Source organism: Triturus cristatus, chromosome 3_1 (genome assembly GCF_964204655.1).
Source record: "Triturus cristatus chromosome 3_1, aTriCri1.1, whole genome shotgun sequence".
In the NCBI taxonomy this organism is placed as follows: Eukaryota; Metazoa; Chordata; class Amphibia; order Caudata; family Salamandridae; genus Triturus; species Triturus cristatus.
Genome location: NC_140583.1, coordinates 853,107,288 through 853,133,056, shown reverse-complemented (window position 1 = coordinate 853,133,056; position 25,769 = coordinate 853,107,288). Strand labels below are relative to the sequence as shown.

Below are 25,769 nucleotides of genomic sequence, written 5' to 3'. Positions count from 1 at the left end.
CCCTACCACCATCTACCGACCCCCTGGACCCAGCGGACCGTTCACCGACTCCATCACGGACATCATCTCACCGCATGCCATCACATCCACCAACTACACCCTGCTGGGAGACCTCAACTTCGACATCGACAACCAGCGGGACACAAACGCGCAGCCCTCCTGGTCAACCTCCACAACATTGGACTCTGCCAAATCGTGACCGAACCCACGCACTCAGCAGGACACACCCTCGACTCCCTCTTCACATCAGGAAACTCCATCACCTTCAGCCACACCACCGAACTCCCATGGACCGACCACCGATGTGTTCACTTCACCCTCAGAACACCCACCACCCACAGACACCAGCACCTGCTCCCACGAAGAAACTGGACCAAAACCAACGACGACCAGCTCACCTCCTCAATCAGCAACTCCACCCCAATCATCACAGACCACGACGACCCCAACACAGCAGCCCGAACGCTGCAAAGATGGATCTCCGACAGCTCCAACACCATAGCGCCCCTCAAGAAAACCAACAGCACCCACACCAAGAAAGCCAGAAGGTTCACCACCAAACTCCGAGAGTCCAGACGCAACTGCCGCCGCCTCGAAAAATCCTGGAGAAACACCAATTCCACAGAATTCCACAACAACTTTAGAGCCGCTACAACTCCCACCACCAACTAATCAGGAAAACAAGGAAACAAGCACTTGAAGACAGAATCAACACCAACGCACAGAACAGCAAAGAACTCTTCAACATCATCAAGGAGTTTGCCCGACCCGCCATCAAATCGAACAGCATCCCCCCTCACAAGAACTCTGTGACAAACTCAACACATTCTTCCACCACAAAATCAAGAGTATCTACGACAATTTTGATGAAGGCAACCAACACAGAGAACCTCCACCGACCACCCATGACACCGGGAAACCGATGATACACAGCTGGGCAGCCCCACCACCGAAGACACACTGAAGACCAAGAAGTCAATACACTCGGGGGCCCCCACGGACCCCTGCCCCCACCACATCTTCAACAGAGCCGCCGAAACCATCGCACCCATACTCCAACACACCATCAACCGCTCCCTGGCAACTGCCTCTTTCCACGACGACCGGAAACATGCCGAAGTCAACCCCCTCCTAAAGAAACCGTCGGCTGACCCCACCGACTTTAAAAACTACAGACCCATCTCCCTGCTCCCATTCCCCGCGAAAGTCATCGAGAAAGCCATCAACAGCCAACTCACCACCTTCATAGAAGAGCACAACATCCTCGACTCCTCTCAATCTGGTTTCAGGAAAAACCACAGCACGGAAACCGCCCTCCTCGCTGCGACAGACGACATCCTCACCCTACTGGACAAAGGAGAAACAGTAGTCCTCATCCTCCTCGACCTCTCAGCAGCCTTCGACACTGTCTCCCACCGCACCCTAATACGCAGACTTCACAATGCAGGGATCCGGAATAAGGCACTCGACTGGATCAGCTCCTTCCTCTCCGGCAGAACGCAACGAGTAAGGCATCCCCCTTTCCTATCGCTCCCTACACCAACTACATGCGGAGTCCCCCAGGGGTCCTCCCTCAACCCAACGCTCTTCAACATCTACATGGCTCCGCTCGCCCCAATCGTCAAAACCCACGGACTCAATATAGTGTCCTATGCAGACGACACCCAACTCATCATATCACAACTTCCGAGAATGAATGGAAGCAGGCGCCAAATGGATGAAAAACAGCTGCTTGCAGCTCAACGCCAACAAGACAGAAGTACTCATCATGGGACCCGAACCCGATGCCTGGAGAGACACCCGGTGCCCCCCTGCACTCGGAAACCCTCCCACCCCCACCGAGCACGCGCGCAACCTGGGGATCATCCTGGACTCCGAGCTCAAGATGGACCGCCAGATCAACTCAGTCGCATCCTCCGGCTTCCACACCCTCTGCCTCCTACGCAAGACCTTCAGGTGGATCCCCCTTGAACACGGAAAAACCATCACTCACGCCTTGGTCACCAGCAGACTGGACTACGGCAACGCACTCTACGCCGGAATAAACAAAAACCTCACCCGCAAACTACAGAACATCCAGAACGCCGCCGCAAGACTGGTCCTCAACCTATCAAAACACTGCCACATCTCCCAGCACCTGCACACACTACACTGGCTCCCTGTCGAGGTAAGAATCACCTTCAAGATGCTCACCCACGCACACAAGGCCCTCCATGACACCGGACCCGCATACCTGAACAGCCGACTCAATTTCCACGCGCCCCAGAGAACCCTACGATCAGCCCAGTTCTCCCACGCACCAGAAAAACCAGAACGGGAGGCCGCTCTTTCTCCTTCCTTGCAGCAAAGGCCAGGAACGCCCTGCCGCTCCACCTTAGACAGACGGCAGAGCTGCCCACCTTTGCAAGAAACCTCAAAACCTGGCTCTTCGACGGACCCCATCCCTGATAGACTGGAGCCTGCACCCCCCCCCCCCTCCCCCCAGCGCCTTGAGACCCTTACGGGTGAGTAGTTGCGCTTAATAAACGCTTGATTGATTGATTGATAGCTCACCTGTATGCAGTCCTGCCTAATAAATTACATGTTTTTGCTTGAATAAGTTAATAAATGTATAGCAAAATTGGAAAGAGTGTATTTGAGATGAAAATGTGTGTATTTTCAAAACTCAAAAGCAGATGTTTGGCAAAAAATGGCTGAATTTCCAAAATATATTTAATTCTGATATTGAGAGACAAATCATGTGGTGTTAGAGAGACTTATTACTAATATTAATATATTGGTATTAGTGACATTGCAGCTATGGCTATTATTTATTACCCATCTAATGCATTCCAAATTAGCAAAGCCTTTTTTACATTACTGCTGGCAACTGGGCCTGAAGCACTGACCTGTTTACTGCTGGTAAACTTGCATGCAGTGGCTACTAATATTATCTTGTCAGACGTGACAACTGTTACAACATATTATAATATTAGTAGCTTGGGATGATTTTCAGTGAACATAAATAGCTCTTATTACAGAAAGGTTTGGAGACCCCTGTATTAAACCATGCTGGAATGCCTTCCCGGTTCACTACATAAATTCAAAGCTTGTATTTCCCCACCTGTGCTGAAGTTATAAACAACAATCAATCAATGAATAAATCACTCAATCAAATCAACTCTATTTGGCAAAGTCAATGCTAATAAAGATAAAAAATAAATAAATACAGAATAATTTTTCATTATTGCCATGAGCACATGTTCACAGAATATTAATAGTTACTGGAACTCACAAAAAACTGATTTCCAACAAATCTTAAAAATATCATGGCTATATGAGTAAATAAAATACATAAAATACAAAAGCTGAACATACATCGATGGCGGACCTCCGGATTAAAATGCAGTGAAAAATTAACAAGGAAAAACCACACAGTGAAGATAATTGTTGTAGACTAGTATATACCATCATATTGGACGTTATGTTAAGCTGAATCGGCATTGGAGCCAGAATGCACCTTCTGGGTTCAGTGTAAATGTGACATACAAAGATAAAGTGAATAGATAATTGCACAGAACAAATATCACACAGGCAGACAGCATTGGACCACAAAATCTTTTCCAGAAAACTAAGAAACAAATGAACTAAATGAACCCTAAACTGAGAGAATCTGTGATACAAATGAGGTGCAAACTAGAGGTCGGTGGTAAACTCCACTCTGTAGGTGAAGTTTCCACACTCTGGGTTCTGTAAGTCACTACATGATCCTTTAAAAGGGGATTCTTTGACCCCTTATCAAAATACTGGTTTTCTAATTCCTTTTTTAGTGATAAGACATCTTCTCGACAGAATATTTCTGAAATTTGATATGTAATATATCCATATTCTGTAGGTTAGGAAGTCCCCACATGTATTTTTACCTTACTCACAGATAGTAGCATCAAGATTCACAATACGTCCATTATGCACAACTCTACTTGAAAGTCTCCTCTGCTTCACACATCGAACACATCAAACATTGCCTGCACAACATCAGTCCTAGAATTCTAGCACCTGCCTGAGGCTAAACTGAACCAAGACAGAATTCCCGTTATTTGCCAAGAACAACTAACAAGAAACAGTACATACCTGGCTCTATGACACATGTCTGGACCGGTTTGAATGGCAACTTTCACCAAATACTTGCATTTCCCTGGACACCAGCCTCACCCTTAAGGAACAGATTGTAAAAAAAACCCAAAAAAACAGCAGGGTGACAGCTTTCTCTATGAAATTAAGAGAAACAGTTTCTTCCTGAAAACAGCTGTTCAAGCACCCCCATTCTGATAAAACTCCATTAGCTCCTCTCTCCCCTTGCCAGCCCATACAATCTACAAAACCAGCGGCATCATTTACAAAGCCATTATGAACAATACCCTGCTCATCCTGCAGACAAGCTCACCATCTTTGGTGGTTCTTGGAACACCCATAGCAAGGACATTTCCAAAAGGCAGGCTAAAAAGTATAAGAAAGAAAAAACAAGTCAGAAGGCCTTTTCCATAAATGCGCCCAGGATCTAGAACAACATCCCAGTATCCATCAGGACTGCCCAACGATGGTCCAAATTAGGAAAGAGTTGAAAAGCACTACATCACAATGAATTAACTGTCCACAAACCATCCTTTAATGTCTTGACTTTAATCCTGTACAGGGCTCCATTTTCCTTTGCATAGGTGTGCACTATAGGAATACCACGACCCGCACTCTTATAGGACCCTAAGCTCACACCTGATAACATTAGCCTGGGTGGCAGATAGCTACGACTAAAATGGGGAACCCTAATACTGCCACACGAAAGAAGCGGCCCCTTGACCCCGATTGTGAGCTTCACAATTTCTTTGTGCAGACACACTTTGCATATTCATGGCATAATCCCCCGCCATACATGGCAGTGGAGCATGACGGTGCATATCCCACCCCACTGGGGACCCCCCTGGGTGAGACTCCAAGATGTAGAAAAGCAGTGATAGACACGGTAGCCAATACACAGCTGTAGTGTCTTGGCCCAAGGATCACAGACACTAGAGATACTTTTATTATGAGCTTTATTCAGAGCTTCTTGCTCGGTCCCCGTCCCTACTCTAACTGCCTTTTCCTGCTGTGCCCCCTCCTCTTCCCCTTGTCCCATTAGCTCCGCCCACCCAACAACTATACCGCTCACTTTCTACATCTCCCCCTTGTTAACAAAATGAAATGACTGACTTGTTCATAGTTCTTCAATTAGTCGTTTTGGCCTTTGAATGTCTCGTCGAGGTCGGAGGGATACGCTCCCAGCTTCAGTCTCAGGTTCTACGTGAGTATCAGGACGCTGAACCGCGACTGCTGGTTCAGGCCGTTCTCTCCCTTCACTCTCTGGTCATCCCATCATCTTCTGGAGCGACTCTCTCATGGCTGGAGTGCATTTTTGAAAATGTGATACATTTCTGGTGACTTTCCTGCTGTCAGACTCTGCGGTCACCATGGTACCCTTTTGCTGAGTAATCGTCAAAGGCTCAGCTCTGAACTTACAGTCCGTTTTCCTCTGCTGTTCCTGCTTGACTATGACACAGTCCCCTTCATGCATGGATGGTGATTTTGCTCTCCTTCTGGCTTCCGCATATGACTTCATTTTGTCTTTTCCAATACGGTCAGCTGTCATGACCTCCTGATGAACACGGGCAGGTGAGACCGCTCTCAGAGTACCTTCCCAGGTAGGTATCCGAGTCCTGATTGGTCACCCAAACATTAATGTGGCAGGGCACTTTCCTGTGGTGGCATGTGGGGTTGTTCTGTAAGCCCTTAGAACTTCATTGAGAGCCACTTGAAGATCCCTTTTTTCGACGGTGGCTTGTTGAAAGGTCTTTTTTAGAGTGGCCATGAACCTTTCAATAGTCCCATTGGCCTACGGCCACAAGGGCGTGACTTTACGGTGCTTGAAATTCAAATGCCTTGCGAATTCAGCAAACTCTTGTCCATTAAAAGGAGGACCATTATCCGTCTTGAGTTCTTTGGGAATACCCCATGCCGCGAACACTTCGTCTAACACCGCAATGGTGCTAGATGCATTGGTGGATGATACGAATTGGGCAAGTGGAAACCTTGAATATTCATCCATAATTGCCAGGACATATTTTCCCGATTGAAGAGGTCCATAAAAGTCCATGGCAAGTTCTTGCCACACTCCACTGGGCAATTTTGTCATTTGCAGAGGAGCTGGGGGAGCTCCTTGACTGACGAGTTGACATTGGGGACAGTCTTTGAGGGTGAGTTCCAACATTTGATCTAAAAGCGGAAACCACACACGCTCCCTGAGAGCTCTTTTAGTCGTGACCACTCCCCGGTGGCCATCATGGGCGAGGTTGATGATGCCCTGACGTAGTTGCGTCGGAATGACGATCCGTTGGTCTCTCAGTAGAAGACCTTCCGAGGTGGCAGAGAGTTCCTCACTCACATGTCGGATTGCTTGCATTTCTTGTCGGATTGTGGGATCATTCCCTTCCTCTTCACTGTCATGTCTCCACCTATTGGTCTGCAGTCGGCGGAATACTTTCTGCAGGATGACATCCTGCGCAGTGGCCTCTTGAATGGCTTCCAGGGGAACTGCTGGTGGTTGAGCTTGGCCCACCACAAAGTGGATGTATTCATCAGCCATCGATGATCGTGATGCCGGCGATGATTGAGGGTGTCGTGACATGTAGTCAGCCGGATTTGCTGATTTTCCCGGCTTGTGCAGTATCGTGTATGTATATTCCTGTAGACGCACACCCCATCGCTCAATCCGAGGTGGCATCTTTGACCTGGGATTTCCAAAGATGGTGACAAGCGCCTGATGATCGGTCACCATGGTAAAATGTTTGCCATAGATGAAAACATGGAAATACTCGCAGGCCCATACAACTGCCAGACTTTCTTTCTCTGGTTGAGAATACGCCTTCTCCGTGTCCGACAAACTGCGACTGGCGTGCGCCACAATATGCCGCTGATCAAAGTCATTGTCATACTGAGCCAAAATTGCACCCAGGCCCACAGGGCTAGCATCTACAGTTATCTCCGTCTTCCTCTTGGGACTGAAGTATGCTAAATTGTCGGCAGACTCAACTGCCCGTTTGATGTCTTGGAACGCCCGCTCACACTGAGGGGTCCAGTCAAAAGGCTGTCCCTGCTTTGTAAGAGTTCTGAGAGGATGACTAATCGTGGCATAGTCCTTGATGTATCTGGCACAATAGCTGGCCATGCCCAGAAACGATCGAATGTCACTGACATCTTGAGGACTCTTAGTGTCATTGAGTGCCATCACTTTTTCAGGGTCAGGCTTCATCCCAGCTCCAGAGAACACATGTCCAAAGAATTTGAAAGTGGATTGATGGAATTCGCACTTGTCCTTGTTTAGGGTCAGATTAGCTTCCAAGAGGGCATGACATACACGATCTAGAGCCTTATCATGTTCCTGAACATTTGACCCATACACGAGAATATCATCGCTGTAGTTCAGCGTGTTGGGTATGTGATGTATAGTCTGACGGAGGGCTTCTTGAAAGATCTCCGCAGCCGAGGAAATACCAAAACTTAACCGTTTGTATCGAAACAACCCCAAGTGAGTTGCGAATGTTGTTATGTATCTCAATTTTTCATGCAACTCCAGCTGATGGTATCCCTTATTCAAGTCATGTTTGGTAAATATCCTGGCACCATTTAATGCAGAAATCATGTCACTCAAATGAGGCCCGGGGTGACGTTCCCTTTCGATAGCAGTGTTAGGAAGCCGCATATCAACACATAGACGCACCTTCCAGGGTGTGCCTTTCTTTGGCACAATGACTACAGGCGACATCCAAGTTGGTGGGACCGTCGGTCCGTTCAATGATGTCAGTTGCTAATAGTTCTTGAAGTTCATCCTCCACTGCTTGCTGAAGGTGGAAAGGCACTCGCCTGGGATGTTGTGCAACAGGTCTTATCTGTTCATTAATGTGAAGTCGAATTTGACATCTGTTCATCTTTCCCAGCCCGGTGAACAGCTTGGGGAATTTGTGTAGAATGTCCGGGTCATCACTAACCCTGTATAGAATCTCAACTAGATGGAGGCGCTCCGCAGTTGGTAAGCTGAGAAGACAATCAGCTTCCGGGCCATCAATTACGTGTATGAATGCCGGCACAGACATGGTCTGGTGCCTGAGTGTTGTTGAGAATTTTCCTAGACAGGGAAGGGGCTTCTTCGACATCCAGGTAAATACCCTGATGTACGCTGGACTCAAAGGCGGCTGTGGCTTCATTTTCTTGTATTCCGTTACGGGGATATAATTCAGTGATGCTCCACTGTCCAGAACAAGCTTCGTGGCGTGATTCCCTACACTTATATTCAGTCTCGGGTATGTCTTGAGTTGGTCAGGATCTGCGACCATACTAGCGTATTCAATAGTGTATTCCGATTCACGCGACCCTGATCGGGAATCCCTGGACGACGTCCTCCTCGACCATTGAGACCTCCTTGAATCTCTGCTGGAATGTGAAGAGCTAGAGGACGACTTCGGTCGATCTTGTACGGCTTTCACATGGTGTCGTCTGGTGTCAGAGCGAGTTGGCCTTGTCCTTTCATCCCTTCTTTCCCTGCGATATTCTCCACACATAGCTTCAAAATGATTCGTCCGTCCACATTTCCGACATTGCTGGCCCATGGTCGGACAGGCCTCTCTGTGCGGAAAGTCATACCCGCACCGATAACATTTTCTTAAGCTGTCTTGTTTCTTGTCTCTCCGGCCTGACCCATGCTTCCTACGCTCTGTGTATTGCTGGCGAGAGGACGGTCGGGATCTGTGCTGTCGCTCTTTCGAATGTCTGCGACTACGGCTGGCTTGCACTCGGTATACCTGCTCTCTTCTTTCAGTGCGCCCGGTCTCCATGCTCTTGGCGTGTTTCTCCGCTTGATCGTAAACTCGGGTCATTTCCTCAATCTCCTCCAGATTGTGACTCTTTCTTAATAATCTCCTCCTAAGCGTCTCGGATTGACAGCCATCGATTATTTGTTACCTGATGGTATCATCCGTTGAGAACGCATCAAATTCGCAATACCTGGACAGTCGACGTAGTCTCGTTATGAAGGTGCTCATCACTTCCTCCTTCCCTTGACGAGCTTGGTGAAAAGCATATCTCTCGTAATCCACATTTCTTTTAGGTAGGAACTCTTTGTTCAGAGCGTCTCGCACTTTATCATAGGTTCCTGTGTCTGCCTTCGGCAGTTCTTTGATTAACTTGCTGATTTCTTTACCCACAAGGTTGCGCAGTGCAATCACTTTGTCTTCATCCTCTGTCACTTTTGAACCCTTGATATAATCTTCAAAGTCCTCGAGCCATTCCTCCCATCGGGGCCCCATGCTCCCTCCAGTCGTCAGCGTTAAGGGTTCTGGGGGGCGCAGATGTGACACTCCCGTCAGGAGTGGTTTGACTTCATTTCATTGTGGAGAGTTATGATTCGACATCTTGGCAGTACGCTCTTATTTCTTTCTTGTCTATGCACGTGCTTGTTTGTTCTTTCTTGTTTGCATTAACTGGTGTTTGTTTACTTTTCAGGCTTTTTTTTTTTCTTGATCTATGCTTGTTTGCTTGGCCTTGCCTGACTTCAAAATGGCCGCCCCATGAACTTCATAGGGATGTCTTTCACGGACACCTGACTCTAAGATGGTCGCTACACAGATACCCTCACACCCATGAGATTTTGGCTGCAGTCCTTGTCAGGCTCACCACGCTTCATACGGCACTCACCCGCAGCCACTTCCCCAGGTGCCAGGACGTCAGCAGTGTCTCGCGCACCTTTCTGGGCACTTCACCTACCCAGGCAGGTTCGGGGTGAGCTCCCGACTTTTCTTCGTTCGCGTGCCGTTTCTCACGCATCGGGGGTGAGCTTTTCGTTCTTGGCGCGCAACAGCGCTCTTTCTTACGATCCCTGCTACAAGGCTTCAGTCGTGCCTCGGACACCTCCCGATCACCAGGGTAGCAGGCAGAATCGGGGTGGGCTCCCGATTTCTTCTCGTCACTCGCATGCCAACTTGCACGCATCAGGGGTGACTTACAATTTGGCGTAAACCAACGTTCCGCTTCAAACGCGCTTTTCTTCTTTCACGCTCCAGGGGACGGGACGCTCTTCTTGATGTTCAGTGGGTGCTGGGCTGCAGCATCCCACCTTCGTCGCCAGTTGTAGTGTCTTGGCCCAAGGATCACAGACGCTAGAGATACTTTTATTACGAGCTTTAGTCAGAGCTTCTTGCTCGGTCCCCGTCCCTACTCTAACTGCCTTTTCCTGCTGTGTCCCCTCCTCTTCCTCTTGTCCCATTAGCTCCGCCCACCCAACAACTATACCGCTCACTTTCTACAACAGCTAGCTTGGATCAAGATCAGAAAAACTATTATACTCCCTGATCCTCTACTTGCAGAAACAATCCCTTACTCAATTACCTGTGACAGCACTCATATGTACAAAAGCACTTGTCAAGCATATCCTCAAATGGGGAATTGCAGTGCTGGGTGACCTTTTCTCAGAGGGCCAATTTCTGAACTGTCCACCTGCAGTAGATGGCACTGCACCATCTCCACTAGATATCTGTAAGTACTACTGGCTTTGAGGCTATGTAAAGTTCACTATCCAACGTTTCCCTGGAATCAGCAGTATCCAACACACTATGTTTCTATACTATTCAGCAGACCGAAACCCTGACACCCACTCTGAGTTCTGGAGCACATCTGGAAGCCCCCATTTCAGAAGCGGAACGAGCATATTGTTGTTGCCAGGTGAGTGAGCTTTACCCAACAGTAGACTGCTCTATATTCACTTCAAATACTTCCACAGGACTAACATCCCCCTATCACTATTCCAGCTCAAATTCCGCGATCTTTCCTGCTGATCCAGGTATGACGTGCCAGAGGCAGATTTTCTGTACCTGGCGTGGAGTTGTCAAGGGGCAGCTGAATATTGGAGGGAGATGGGCTAGGAGCTCTAGGAAATGGTTGCTTTGTTGGGCTACACGAAGCGTGAGCTGTGTGCAGTTCAATGCCTTGCTTCAGTGGCACTACTCCTCGCAAAAGAGGCAAGAGTCCTGTGCTGGGAGGGGGGAAGGATCAACTCATCCAGGCTGCGGGACTGACTACATGATTTGCCAAACTGCAATGATCTGCTGCAAATCTATTACACTTTGCTACATTGCCCCAAGAACATCTAGGGCCTCAACAACAATACTTGTTAAGCCTTGAGGGTGACTGAAGAACCGGGATAGATGGCCAAGGTGGACGGCACCGGCGAGTGTATGATTGCCCTGCAGATCTTGCATGAAAGGTCTATAATGGTTGCAGTACTAACGAAGGCCGGTGTGTTGGGAGAACTGACTCAGCCTTCTGCGTCCGGACTCACTTGCAATAAGGGATGATAACCCACACCTTCGAACTGATGAAAAGACTGCTACCAATCACCTATACGTACAGCCACTCACTATACACTGTGCACATCATTGTATTATGCTGTCACGTTATGCTGTGTTTTTTGCATTTGTTTTGTACTGTTTATACGGTATTATTGAATAAAAAATATTTTAGTAATTTAAAAAATAGAATACCACATACATACATACTTTCTTGATGCAAAAAAAAAGATAAACACTGGCCTGAAGATTATCTTATTGTGTCTGTTGACTGACTGAGTTCTGAACTCTATCCCACCAACACTACTTCTCTGAGAAGCCTGAGTTTAGTGATATATAAGCTAGTAAGGTAACAGATATGTGAGAGATACAATATATATCTATATATTGCTTACATTATACCCATGTATTATTGTATAAAATGATATGGCTGAACTTTTGTAGCCAGAAACATAAAGCATATTTAAATAAACTGCAAAACAAGAAAAAACACTTTCACTCATGTTAGCACCCCACATTGTTTATTTTGCTTATTCCATGAAAAATCGTATTCATATTATTTGCTTAAAATCCTTGTCTTCATCCCTGCTGTACACGGACAAAGCTCACATCCCCTGCGTAATCTAGGCGATTCGCTCCATGGTTCGCAAGCATTTAGTTTCCTGAGAACATTGTTCTTGGCTGCTACGGTATTAATTTGACTCAATGTGTTTTTTGAAACATGAATTTTACAAATTATAGACATTCTGTCAAAGAACTGTCATCTATTTTAATTTCCATAATGTCATCACTTGAATGCATCCTTAATTTCCCCACATCAATAGGCATTAATCCAACTGGTCAAATGGTAATTGGTAAGCACAGTAACTAATATCCTAATGCGGGTAACAGAATGTTACCATCCGTAGCACGTTGGTACCCACTGCCAGAGGCAGAGCAAATTAGTAAACTTTCTTGAAACTCACCAGAAAATATTTTCTCCAACTTGAATTTTTTACATGTTCATAGGTACAATAGTACTACTGCCTCCCTGCTGACACTAGCTACGGGACGTAGAGGCTATTTCAGGACTTCTACCTCACCTCAATATTAAACAGAATGCAGAGTAGCAATAAACCTCTCAGCTACTGCAGGTCTACTTAAAACTCTTCCTGATAGCAGTGCAAGTTTTGGGTATGTCACGAAGTGTAATGCTCACCTTTTGATGAGGCCTACAAAATGTTTCCTAGAAGATAAATTCAAAATGTTTTATAAACCATCACATTTTCAACCAGCCAATAAATGAATAATGCTTTCCACAGAATAATATGTTATCTTATGAAGGCTTTCTTAGACACTGCAACACTTGCCTCCAAAGGTCTTCTTCAGACCATGATGATCAAGCTATTCAACAGTCTACAGTCTTCTCTTTGACAGGCACACATAATAATAGACAAGAGTCTTTCTGTGGTTGCACCTTTCATGCAAGTGTAACTCAAGGGACACTTGAAGATCATGTAATCATTTGTTTTGCAGCCTTACTAAAATTTACTCATCAGCAGCCAATTTGAAGCTAACTTGAGAGAGTATTCCAGACCTTGACTAAGGCCACATCTAGAATACAACATCCATCGCAGGTGATTCAACGTGTACGTTTTCCAATCAAGGTTTGTTAGAAATAGGGTTTCTGGTTGGCAGGGGTATGCGCTCTGTCCAAGCAGGAACAACCACTCTAGGCAGGGTAAGCTAGATACACACTAAAACATAACCTGTGCTCACCCTCTGGTAGCTTTGCACAGAGAAGTTTAGACTTATCTAAAGAGGGTATGCGTAAAGTATTTGTGCAACACACATACACACTGTAAATCAATGAATACACCACAAAAAGACACCACACATGTTTAGAAAAATAAATTATTATTATATTCTGAACAAAAGAAGCCCGAACTGCCAAAAAAAATACAATATGTACAAGTCGAGATATGCATTTTCAAAGAATAAGGGCCTGATTTAGATCTCGGGAGACCAGTTACTCATTCACAACGTTGACAGATATCCTGTCCACCAATATATAAATCCCATTATATCCTATGGGATTTATATTTCGGTGGATGGAATATCCATCACCTTGGTGACGGAGTAACCCATTTGCCGAGATCTAAATCAGGCCCTTAGTGTAAAAATAGTGCTTAGAAGCCCCTTGACCGGGAAAAAGTCAACAGTTCAAGCCGACCGCGATGGAACACTGGCCAGGTACAGGAGTCACACAGGACCAGGGAACACAGTACCTTGATCCTGGTCACAAACACGAGATATGGAATTAATGCATTAATGTCACTTCCGCAGTCGAAGGAATGCGTTGATTTTAAACACGCACTTATGGCGATGCAGTGGTTTCCAAAAACGAGCGTCAAAGCTGTGATGCATTTTTTCCAAAGCCGATGCCCGGGGTTTCTCCATGTTTGTCATAGGGATGCATCGATCATCCTTCTGTGGTGGCGGCAATGCGTTGGTCAATGCGGTGTTCCTGGTGACACTGCTCAGTCCCCAAATGTGATTCACTGATTTCTGCTCCCGCAGCAGGGTCGATTACTGGTGCAAAGTATCTGGGTCCACTTACAGTGAACCAGGCACAGGAGCAGAGGTAGAGACTTTAATTTCTCTGAGTTTCAACAACAGGAGGCAAGCCAACAAGCCATTGGAGCACACTTGGATGGGAAGGCAGAGTCCAGATTTCCTTCAGCAGAGTAAGAGAGCAGCAGGGCAGCACAAGGGAAAAGCAGTCCTTCCAGGTCAGCAGTCCAGCAATAAGCCCTTTATGCAGCAAAACAGTTCTTCTGACCGAGTTTCAGTTGTAGATCCAGAAGTGTCTGATTTTAGGGGGTCAGAGACCCAGTACTTATACCCAAATGTGCCTTTGAAGTGGGTGTGACTTCAAAGCAGGCCCTCAAAGTACACTGGTCCCTCTTTCTTCTGAGTCCTGGCTGCAGACTAGCTATGGGGGGCAATCAGCCCTTTGTGTGGGGACAGGAGACTACCCATTCAGTGAAGTGTTAACCCCTCCCTCCCATACATCAGGCAGAATGCAGATGTATGTAGATGGGTACTCAGACAAACCTAGCCTTCCTGTGTTTCTGGCTGTCTAGAGGGAATGCACAAAGTGTAGCTGTCACATACCTGAAGACGTGTATAGCAGACAGGCTGCAGGCACACAGAGCAGTAAGAGCAGAGAAATGTCCCACTTTTCAAACATGGCATTTCTAAAATAATAATTTTAAATCCAACTATACCAGTGAAGAGGATTTATCATTACTATTCTAAAGATACAAAACATGAAATAGCTACTACTTTCTAATCAGGAACTTGAAAGTACATTAAGGAATCACCAACATTAACCTATGAGAGGAGTAGGCCTCACAGTAGTGAAAAACAAATTTAGCTGTTTGTCACTATCAGGATATGCAAACATAAGAGTATATGTCCTACATTTTAGTTGCACAGCAACCTGTCTTTAGGGCTATCTAGGGCCTACCTTAGGGTTTACCTAAGTGTAATAAAAGGAGAGTTTAAGGCTTCACAAGTAGTTTTAACATGCCAAGTTGACATAGCAGTAAACTGCACAAACAGACACTGCAATGGCAGGCATGAGACAGGTTTGAAAGGCTACATATGTGGGTGGCACAATCAGTGCTGCAGGCCCACTAGTAGCATGTAGTTCACAGGCCCTTGGTATATGGCATACCCCTTTACAAAGGACTTACAGGTAAACCCAATATGCCAATTGGGAATAAACCAATGTTACCTTGTTTAGAGGAGGGAGCATATGCACTTTAGCACTGGTTAGCAGTGTTAAAGTGCTAAGAGTCCTAAAGCCAACAAAATGGTCAGAAGAAGAGGAGGAGGAAGGTAAAAGGTTTGCAGTGACCCTTCAGAGAGGGCCATTTTCCAACAAGGTTGAAGTATCGATATAAACGGTATGGTGACACCTTACCTTCAAAGTGCTCTCTGAATATAGTGAGCATCTTGCCCCAAGTATGTTCTGTGCAGTAGTAAACATTGACAAAAGCATGGCTCTCACGACACACTTTCAAAATTGTCTGAATTGCTTTTTGTGAACTCTTGACAGCCAGGCAATACTCTATCCTGTGAGACCTATGTAGAGGGCTGTTCCCACACACCACCCTGAACATTATTGTGACTTATTAAATCAGACTTAACTGAGATGAGAAGATAACTCCATATATTTTGGGTGGAAAATGCATGACTTTAAAACGTCTAAGCTGTGTTTCCTTATAGAGAGGTCATGGGCAAGCTAGATGCCAAGTCTTTTCATTGCCATTGTCGTGGACGTGGACCCATAATGGAGGCTGCTGAGATGGTGCAACAGCAGGTGTGTCAACTCTTAGACCAGTATATGTGTCTTAGATCCACTGAGGAGCAGCATAGTGATCTGTATCCAAGTTTTGAAATCCTGCATTTCCTCCAGTTAATCCCAGATGCCCACATAAGTCACTGGCTGCCATTCCCAGTAAATCAAATGGTTGGATAATGATGTAATATGTGTCTATGTGAAAATGTGGGATTAAAAAATATGTATCTCAACGATGTGTAAACTGGAATCATATCAGCTATTTTGCACGTTCAGCGTACAAATAGAAATGGAAGCCGCATCAGAAGCAAGCACAAAAGTAAGGATCCCCTCATCCCCCCGTTTTTAAATTGGGCTCAAAATTCCATTCATACTACCTCAGGAGACCGCTAACGATAGAGAATAACTGATTATTGACTGGAAATAAAGTTGACCTGACTTTAAACCTGAGGGTGTTGAACAAGGACCAGAAAGTAAAAAATAAAGCATACTAACGATACGTGAAGTATTTTCAACTTTGTTTAAACATTATTAAAGTTACTAAAATGTACCAAATACTTCCTATTTTTGATGTTTAATTTCAAAATTAATTCTAATCTACTCACCGAAAGAGAGCTTTCACGTTTTCTGGAAGTTCAGCTCTACCTGCGTATCCTGGATTCAGAGTTATGAATATTCCTACAGTCGTTTTCAATTCAATTGTTTCCCCTAGAAAATAAAACCTAACAAAACAGAATTATTCAGCCTAGTTCGGTAGTTTAACTTTTTGATTAAAAGCACACAACATAAAGATAGCAGGACAGAAATGTCTCCTGGAAAGTACCTTTTCTTTTTGTGGCGAATTGCATCTTGTATGGTTTTTACTTGGACAGCCACAACCGAAAGCACTTCTACAGAAATTCGGTTGAATTCATCAAAACATCCCCATACACCAGTTTGGCATAATCCTTTATAGATGTTCCCTATTGACTAAAGAAAAACACATCAGTCTGTTAAATTTCATCCTTTAATGGCATTCATTTTAAACTAATAATAGAACTAATATGATTAAACACAATAGACCTACTATGGAGAGTAAAAAATATAACTTTAAAAACTTTGGATAAGACCTAGCTTCAGAAACCTCTGACTGTCCTTTATACAATGTCCATCATGCAACGCAAAGACAATATACCAGCTGGAACTAAGATAGAAAAAACACAGGTCCATATTTGTGCTTGACTCCCTTTCCCTGGAATACACTCAGTCTACCCATAAAAGAACAGTCAGACCATCGTATCATTAGAAAACTCTCAACAATTCCTCTATATAAAACACGTATTTGAAAGCTTATGTTGTGCATTTGGACCAAAGCAAAAGGCCGGCCTGCTTTTCCACGTATGTTGGGTACTCTATGGATATATCCTAACTTGCCAAGCTATACTATTCTCTCATCTTTAGCTCCTACCATTAACTACAACACCCAGGTGAACAAATTACTGCTTTTCATTTATCGAACAAAACCCTATTCAGAGTCAGCAAGGCAGCATTTTTGATTCTACACACTAATACAATAAACAAATAAAATGTAGAAACTTTAATCCTAGTTTGGTAACAGTTCTTTATGTTTCCATGGGAGAATATAGATTTAAAAATAATTAGCTCAAATATGAGGGAACATAATTCATAAAATTTTTAATTATCTAGGTTTTGTGTTGACGAAAGAAGGTTCATATGTTTCGCTCTGCTCTTGTGTGTTTTGATGGGGAGTTCCACACATATCCTCCAGAAGTGGTTTCTTCGTGAGGGCAAGGAAGCGTTGCCCTCCTGCTTGCTGCGAGCCATGATAAGTGTTTCAAATGAAATGGCAATGAAATAATTTCATTGCCATTTTATTTTGAACACTTAGCATGGCTCGCAGCAGCCGACAGCCTGTCCTCGGGCCAGGAGGAATCGGGGTGTCTTCTGCTGCCAAATGGCAGCACGGAGGACTGGCTAGACACCGCAAAGTGCGCATATCAGTTTGGCCAGTTGTCTTATTTCTTTAGTTTGTTACTATATGCTTCAAAGATGCAAATCTCCTGAAACCATGTTAGCCTCACAGTGCTGACTGACGCCATCCGGAGGCTGATTCCAAAGGCAGAGGGGGCTGAGGTTCTGCTATCAGAAAGGTATCTAAATGACCCCATCAAATTTCATGCTGTTAAACTTGTGAATTTGCTGTAGCTTTACATTTATTAACTTCAAATTGGAAACAAGCAGATAAAGTTACTTTTATAGCTTGGTGGAATGCAGTATGTTTTCATCACAGACTTGATACCAATTATGTCACCCCTATTTCTTTAGCAATTGAAAGAGATATTTTGTGGCTTCCGCTTAATACACATTTATCTCGGTCCACTTCTAATGTTGTAAATGCTTCAGATAATGTCAAGAAACTGCCATAAATACACCTTGTGTCTTTCTCTTAAACTTCTAAGATATTGTTGTTCATGCCTATATGTTTATATTAATTTAATAATACGATCTTTATTCCCTAGGTATTATTATTGTGTTTAACTTTATATCCTGTTGTTTCTTCAAAAATTATTGAAGGTTCATAATATGTTGTTTCATCCCCTGTCCTTTCCCTTTTGCTCTCCTTCTTTTTCCTCCCCTCCCCTTATTTTTCATCTATTTTTGGTTTTATTCCTTTTATACATACAGCACGATTTTTATAACAGTTGTATTTCCGTATATTTTTATATTTCCAATGTTATCTGAGATTTGCTAAACTCAGATATATTGCTGTTCTTTTCTCCTGATTCTCAATAAACTCAAACTTAAAAAGAAAGGTAACTAAATGACGTGGAGGGTTAGCACACTGCACATTTATCAAATTTTGATGGCCAAAACTAATGAGGCACCAAATACAAAATCCATCTTAGTTTTTGCTATTTTCGGTGCATACTTCAATTCAGCTATACATATCCTGAAAATTCCAGGTCAATATAGAGAGATTTACAACAATGTGATGATATAAAAATAATTTCCAAAACAAATTACAATGATTTTTAAAGGAACAAACGGTTTCATTTTACTATGCGAACCAGCAGTTAACCACTTAAATGCAGTGAATGACCTCTTTACGTCGACCGGATTTTGTTTTTAAAACTAATAATGGGACATGAGAGAAGAATTTCCTTATTTTTAGTAATCACTGTGGTGTGTAGTGTACTGACTCACGTTGATTGACAGTGAAACCATTAATGCCAGCAATAATCCACAATTGCCATCCCTCAAATGGACAGAAATCCCATTATTAGCCAGTGATTTTAATTGAAATGAAAAAAAAAGAAGGGGTGTGGATGGTGCATCGATCCATGCCCTCACCTTAAAAGAAACTAAACAGTCTTTCTGCCAGCCACCCCGGGGGCGAGGCAGACATCCCATCAACCACAAGACATATGAATTCAAAACCTAAATAACAAAGGCTTGCCCAGGCATTGGGCTGTGCCCTCATCCCATAATGGACCAAGAAGCAGTCTTTCTGACATTCTGAGGGTGTGATTGGGGGGTTTAACACCAGTATGGCCCACCACCCACTAGGCACCAGGGAAACTATTTGAATTAGTGGGGGTGGCCTGCTCAGGTATCGGGCCCTGCCCACACCCCTATAATGTCCCCAGCAGTCTCTCTGCCTCCAAATGGGGCAGATTACTGGCGTTAATCCCCCCACTGGCAGCAATTTCACTGGATGCCAGTGATATTCTTTTGGCCGCAGACCACACTCCCACCCCTACAAACCCCTATAGACCCAACAATCTTTTTGCCCTCCCTGGGGCCTCCAGCATCGCCATACCCTTGGCAAGCAAGAGAAAATTTGCATTCTTTGGGGGGTACTTTGGACAAATGGAATAGCAGTGAGGGGCAAATCCCAGCTTCCTCTCACTTGCCACGGTAAATGTCTGCACTCTGTAGGTCCAGGGTACACCAGCAAACAGGGAACTCTATGAACACTGGGCATTTCTGAAACACGGGAGACCCAAGCAAATTCAGTGAAATATGGGTTCTGTGGATCCCACTACCTTTTTGTACCCAGATCGCCCTGCAAACTTTGGCTAAAATCAGACATTGCCCCTGTATTTCTGTGAGGCAAAGCTCCAGAACCTGCAGGGATTCACACAATTCCTGCCATTGGACATTCCCACTGTTCTCCTGCTCAAAATGGTACCCACCAGAAATCTAATGAAAATTCATGACTTTAGCCAATGTTTGAGATTGGCAAGAAATGTTAGCGGGAAGCACATAGCTTACAACACCCTAGACTCTCCTGGTAGTCTAGTTTTCATAAATGCCTGGATTTGATAGATATCCCCATTGGTGGCAGCCAAGTCTGGACACAAATTCTGCAGCTACCCACTTAACAAATATTGGTTCATTTATAGGGTAAATACTTTGTAGTCTCTAAGTTGCGTTTTGTGGCTATTCCTTTTGCAGGCAAAAGTCCTAGCCACACAAGTATAGTCCATTTTTATATGAAGAAATATGGGAATACAGAATAGTATAACATTTGTTACTTTAGTTGTTGACAAATTGGATTTCTCTCCATGTTAGGCTTATAAAAGTAGGCCAAGCTGCAAGAAAGAACACATTTTGCAAAATGCCCTTTGAATTATCTGATAGTACGAGTAATCCTTAAACTCAATATTTTGGGTACCTTTAAAAAATGCGCAGGTTTCATTCATACTCCTTTTAATTTGTTAGATTATACCATATGAACTGCTGCATGGCCAGTACACAATAAAAAATCAGTATAATCTGCAGCCCAGTTGTTGGCTATAGGTATTTTGTGTTTTTAGACAACCAACAAACACTATTTATCCCTACAAATAGAAGTAGCTGACGGACATAACAGTATCTTACTTTTGTAAATCGGTCACTGGGACAAAAAAATTACAAATTAAAACATTGTTATTTATTTCTCTTTTTTTGAATGGGTGGTTTTTTGGGGAAACCATGAGCTATCTACCCAACTGACACCTTCTGAAATTCCAAATGTCTGCTTTTTGGAAATGTATAGCTTTCTGGTTCATCCATGGGTCTCACAGCTGTTTCCAAACCAAACTTCAAGCAAGTAGAGAGGACAAAAATAGGAAAAATTGACAACCACTTAGCGATTGATGTTTATACACCTCTGCTTGTTCCTGAAAGCTGAGAAGATGGTCAGATTAATGCACAGAGAGTGACGCTAATACTAAAATAATTGTCTCTGTGGGTCACAGTTCTGCTTACTAAAAACATGATTTGTGTTAAGTAACTCACTTGTTTTAATACTTTCCTTTTTTGCACTAAACATACACTGGATTTCAATGGAAATTTCATATACTTGTCTCTGAAGGAGGGAGCTCTATATGTCTGGCAATCATTGGAAGTGGTAATACCTGAATGTACCCAGAAAGGAGATTATTTTAAAAATAGAATAGTATGAATAATGTAAGTGTTGTGCTAGTATTTACTACTTTTTTCTAATCATGCAGCCAGTAAGCAAATCGCCACATTCTATCACATTAGTTTTAAAAGATATTACCTCTATTGCACGCCAGCCATTCTCACCAAGTGGGACATGTGAACCTCTTCTTTGCACAGGAGTGAATTTAACATCTTGTTTATAGTGTAGTCGTTTTCCTGGAGGAGATTTAGTAAATAACTTACTAACTTGGTGTTTCTGATAAAATCTATATTTCTATAGAGAGGAAATCATAATCGTCACTAGTGATAGTTTAACTTTTTCAACAGCTATGAACTACTTATGATTTTTTCTAAATCCTCAATTTTTCCTGTTACATTTTTGTGCCATAGCCATTTAATTTCTTTATTTCTGTTACTGCAGAGATGCTTGGGAGATTTGCTACTCACACATTTCAAGGAGCTTTTTATGTGGGCTGCCTTCCAAATCATGCTATTAAGGCCAGACTGTGAATGAAAAGCAGCACTAGCAAACTTTGTCACATCAGCCTAAATGCAGTGTAACTCGAGCCAGCAAAACGAGCGAACCTGAGAGTTCCATTGAGTGTTTAAGAAGGTTCTCATCTGAAGAAGTTTTGAAAAAGAATAGAAAAATTAAGAAAACCTAGCATTTTACAAAACATTATCAGCATATGCCAACTTTGCCAATTCTCCTTTCCTCATCACGCATTTCTTCTGCTCTTTTATCTTTCTCCTAAAACATGACCTCCTCCTGCCTCTCAACTTAGCATCACTGATTTATTCATTCACTAATTTTTTCTGCTACCTCCTTCCTTCTACGCCATTCATACTCCTCTTTCGTCCCTGTTTCCATTTGCTTCTCCCCTCATTTGCTATCCTTTCTTCAAAGTCCTTAAATGAAGTTATATAATATAATGAAGACTACATTCAATAAACATGAAATCGAGTGCTTGGCCTCCACCTTTAGTCCTGTCCTCTTGATATACCCCCATAATAAAAATTATTGGCCAGAGATTTTCATTTTGATTTGTGTTTTTAGCTTGGATAGACATTGCTAATCCGGGCCGAATTTATATGAACGACATTCTTAAAAATGATCTTATGTTGCAGGGATGATGTAATATTACAGTAACCATGAGACCTTTATACTTCAATTTGGTATTAAAGCGTAGGTTTTGGGGGTCAAGTAGTCTTATAAATACAGAAAATAACTCTTCAGAGCAACTCTTCCACCTTTTTCCAAAATAGCAGCTCTATGTTTTAGCCATCATATTTGTTAATTAATTGTAATATTGTTTTTGTTTCAGGTTTTTGTTGATTCAAATTTGTAAACATGAGCGAAGCAGGTGGAAGCAGAGGATCTCCACTTCGTGACACAGTGTTGCAAACTACAAAATCTGAGGACTCCTTCACCAAAGAAAAATGTGTCAGATGCCAAACTAATCCAAAAGAAAAGCTAACATCAAATGTGGCTGGACAGAAGAGAGTTTGAGATGCCGCAGAAATATGGCAAGACGACGTTCACAAAAGATTGATACTGATGAGTGAAGAAGATCAAATATTTAATCATTGTAACAGCAAGTGCTACAAGCTGTATACAATGGAAGAAAGCCTGGAAACAATTTGTCAAAAAATAGCAGACACCAGTGAATCGCAACAAGAATCGAAGTCTTCTGAGAAAGTGATGACAACCAAACCCAATGCCCATCCACTTAGAAGATCAATGGCTACCCCCTCGTCCACCTCCAACAGCTGATCAGAAAGCAGAGGATCTTCAATGTGTTCTCTGTGGTTGAGCCAGAACAAGGGCCAAAGGGATTAATGAAAGAACAAAGTACAGAGATTATATGAGTCTCAAAGGGCAAACATGTTTTTATCTTTATCTGCAGCTTGCTTCTTCCAAGATGAAGTTTTCAGCCAAGTATCTGAACTAAACAGCTGAATGTATTTGCAGCAGATTTGTATGCCCACCCTCACTGCATGCATTCATACATTAAAAAACATGAAAGTACAATGAGCTCTCAGCAGCAAAGTAACTGCCAGCCTTCAGTTAAGTTTGCACTCTTTGAAAAAGCAAAGGAGGTTTTTAAGCAACTTTTGAGTGCTGGCTAAGGGTTCACAGTCAGTGAGATCAGAGACACAATGGTCAACATTGCTGAAACTATTGATCCATAATACTGTTAAGATTTTTCTGATGAAAATGTACAATGACAGAATTAATTTTTGTCAGTCTAACAAAAAGAATGAGCCACTTATGGTGTTCTCTGCTGATTTGACTCCTGAAGTTTCTGCTGTCAAAATAATATCAGAGGGGGCAGTAAAATCAGCAGGAACCATTTTAGGAAACGTCCTGAAAGATTTAGATATTGGGCTTAATGATACAATTTGTGATGCCCCAGAGCTCCGCAAAGCATGGGAGTCAACAAGAATGCCTGATGTTGCCTTAACATGTTTTACATAATTTTTTAGTATCTGCAAATCAAAACTGTTACAAACTACAGTTCTTGAGCTTGGAACAGATGCCTACAGCATTGATGATGTTTTTGAAGATATAAGCGAAGAAGTGGAAGACAATCCCATGAACCGACAGGCCTATGCTGTGCAAATGTACTGTCTTTACGAAATCATGTTCTATGAATTTCATTACGGCAAAAAGAAAACTCCACTACACATGATGGCTACCCACGCAATCTATGACAAGTGCAAAAGTAGAGAGCTAATCACTTCAATGAATAGGATTGCTGTATCAACAAGTTATAATGACATAGTACGGAGCAGGAACTTGTTAGCAGCTCATGCTGTTAAGTCTTGTGAATCCAATAGCATACCACTTCCAAGTCACTTTATCAGGAAAGGATTTATAATTGCTGTTCTTTGATTTTGAAGATGGCTCTTCTATGTCTGGAACATCCAACACATATGATACTGCCGTGGTGCTTTTTCAAGACTGTACCAATGAAGTAGCTCCTAGAAAACAACCTGTGTCTGCTGTAGGCATAAACAAACGAAGCTGCAAACTTATAACCCAACTGCCTTGCCAACGTGGGCAAAATCACTACAAGCTTTCAACAGGTCCCAGTCTACCAAATTTCAAAGTGGATGAGGACATGCATATTCTTCTACCTGATGCTGCAGTCTGCAAAGCTGATTAAACTAAATTTATAATTTTGCTTATTCAGTGCAGACTGATGGATGAAGAAAAGCCAGTTCCTCTGTGGACTGAAATTCATGCTTTGATCTACAAGAATACTGTCCCGCTTAAGTAAGTTGGGATTTTACCAGTAATACCATATACAGTCACAAACTACACAACAGTATACACAGCTCTAAATAAAATCCAAAATATGCGTGCTTATCTTGAAGACCAGCCTATCCTGCCAATTTTCTGTGATCAAGATGTTTTCCGTATTGTAGCTGACATTTTTATGAGTAATCCAGTGGAATTTGATGATCTTTATCCAATAATGGGCATTTATTACAATACAAAAGTTGTGTTGCGGTGTGCAGGACGTTATCTCAGGGAATGTGGCATTGACAGTGCACTTATTGAGGCTGAAATCTTTGGAAGCGAAACTGTCCTGTCAGTGTTGAGCGGAACTCATTATGTCCATTTGTTACAAGGTATGCTCTTCGTATCTGAGACTGTAGAAACATTGCGTAGGAATGCTTTTTGAAACAAGAATAACAAATTAGGTTTTGCATATCTTATCTCAGAAGTGAACAACACACAGGGTGCACTTCATTCAAAAAACATAATGCAAAGCCAGACAATGTTCAATACACTCAGTTCAAAATCAGAATACCTGAAAACCAAGTTTATAGAGTTTGTCAAAAAAATGTGAAGAAAAATCTGAACTTTGCCATGACTGGGGAAATGTTTTTATACATGATAGCTCTAGTGACAAACTTGGTACATGCTGATCGGGAAGGAGATTGGGAGCTGCACATGAAGACTGTGGAGTCAATGATTACTGTGTTTCACAAATTCGATTGCACAAACTACTTGAGATACGGGTCGTGGTATTTGAAAAGAGTGAAGTAGCTAGAGGGAGAAAATCATACCTCTACAGAAAAATCATCCGGAGACATTTTGTGGTGAAAGACAGAGAGGGAAGGTTCAATGCTGTGGCTCCAGATAAAACTGGAACAGCAGATCCAGAGATCACAGAAAAACTTAAAGGGAATTGAATGTCAGACACATAAAAGTGAATATGATGCTCAATGGCAACAAGTTTACCAGGAAGTCATTTCTATTTGCTATGTTTTCAGAGAGATGACAAATTCAAAATGAATGGCCTTTCATGAAACTGTTCCTCAACACCAAACTGTGGGAAAGAGAGGGGAACGTATAATTAAACATGTTGACAGCCTTCTTCATTTCATGCATCAGCAAGGAAACCCCTTTGAAATGACTGAGCCTGAGTGACTAAACAACTTTGGGACCAAACAATATGTGGATAACAATATAAAGATACGTCTACTAGATGTCCTAAAACATGGTTCTAAACTGTATGCAGAACTGAAGCAGGAGCTGTTTGACATAATCACTAAAGTCAAACTTTCATGCTTTA

General features: G+C 43.1%; 1 protein-coding gene across 1 annotated transcript in view; it reads right to left on the bottom strand.

The window, feature by feature from the left end:
* The window catches only part of LOC146861181 (dynein axonemal heavy chain 11-like), a 2,741,463-nt gene that overhangs the window by 1,774,139 nt on the left and 941,555 nt on the right, over window positions 1–25,769 (bottom strand). Inside the window, exons 26-27 of the mRNA XM_085646213.1 lie at window positions 16,574–16,719; window positions 16,356–16,472 (exon numbers count right to left, since the gene is read on the bottom strand). Of these exons, the coding sequence (XP_085502339.1) occupies window positions 16,356–16,472; window positions 16,574–16,719 (263 nt within the window). The remainder of the gene's footprint in view (window positions 1–16,355; window positions 16,473–16,573; window positions 16,720–25,769) is intronic.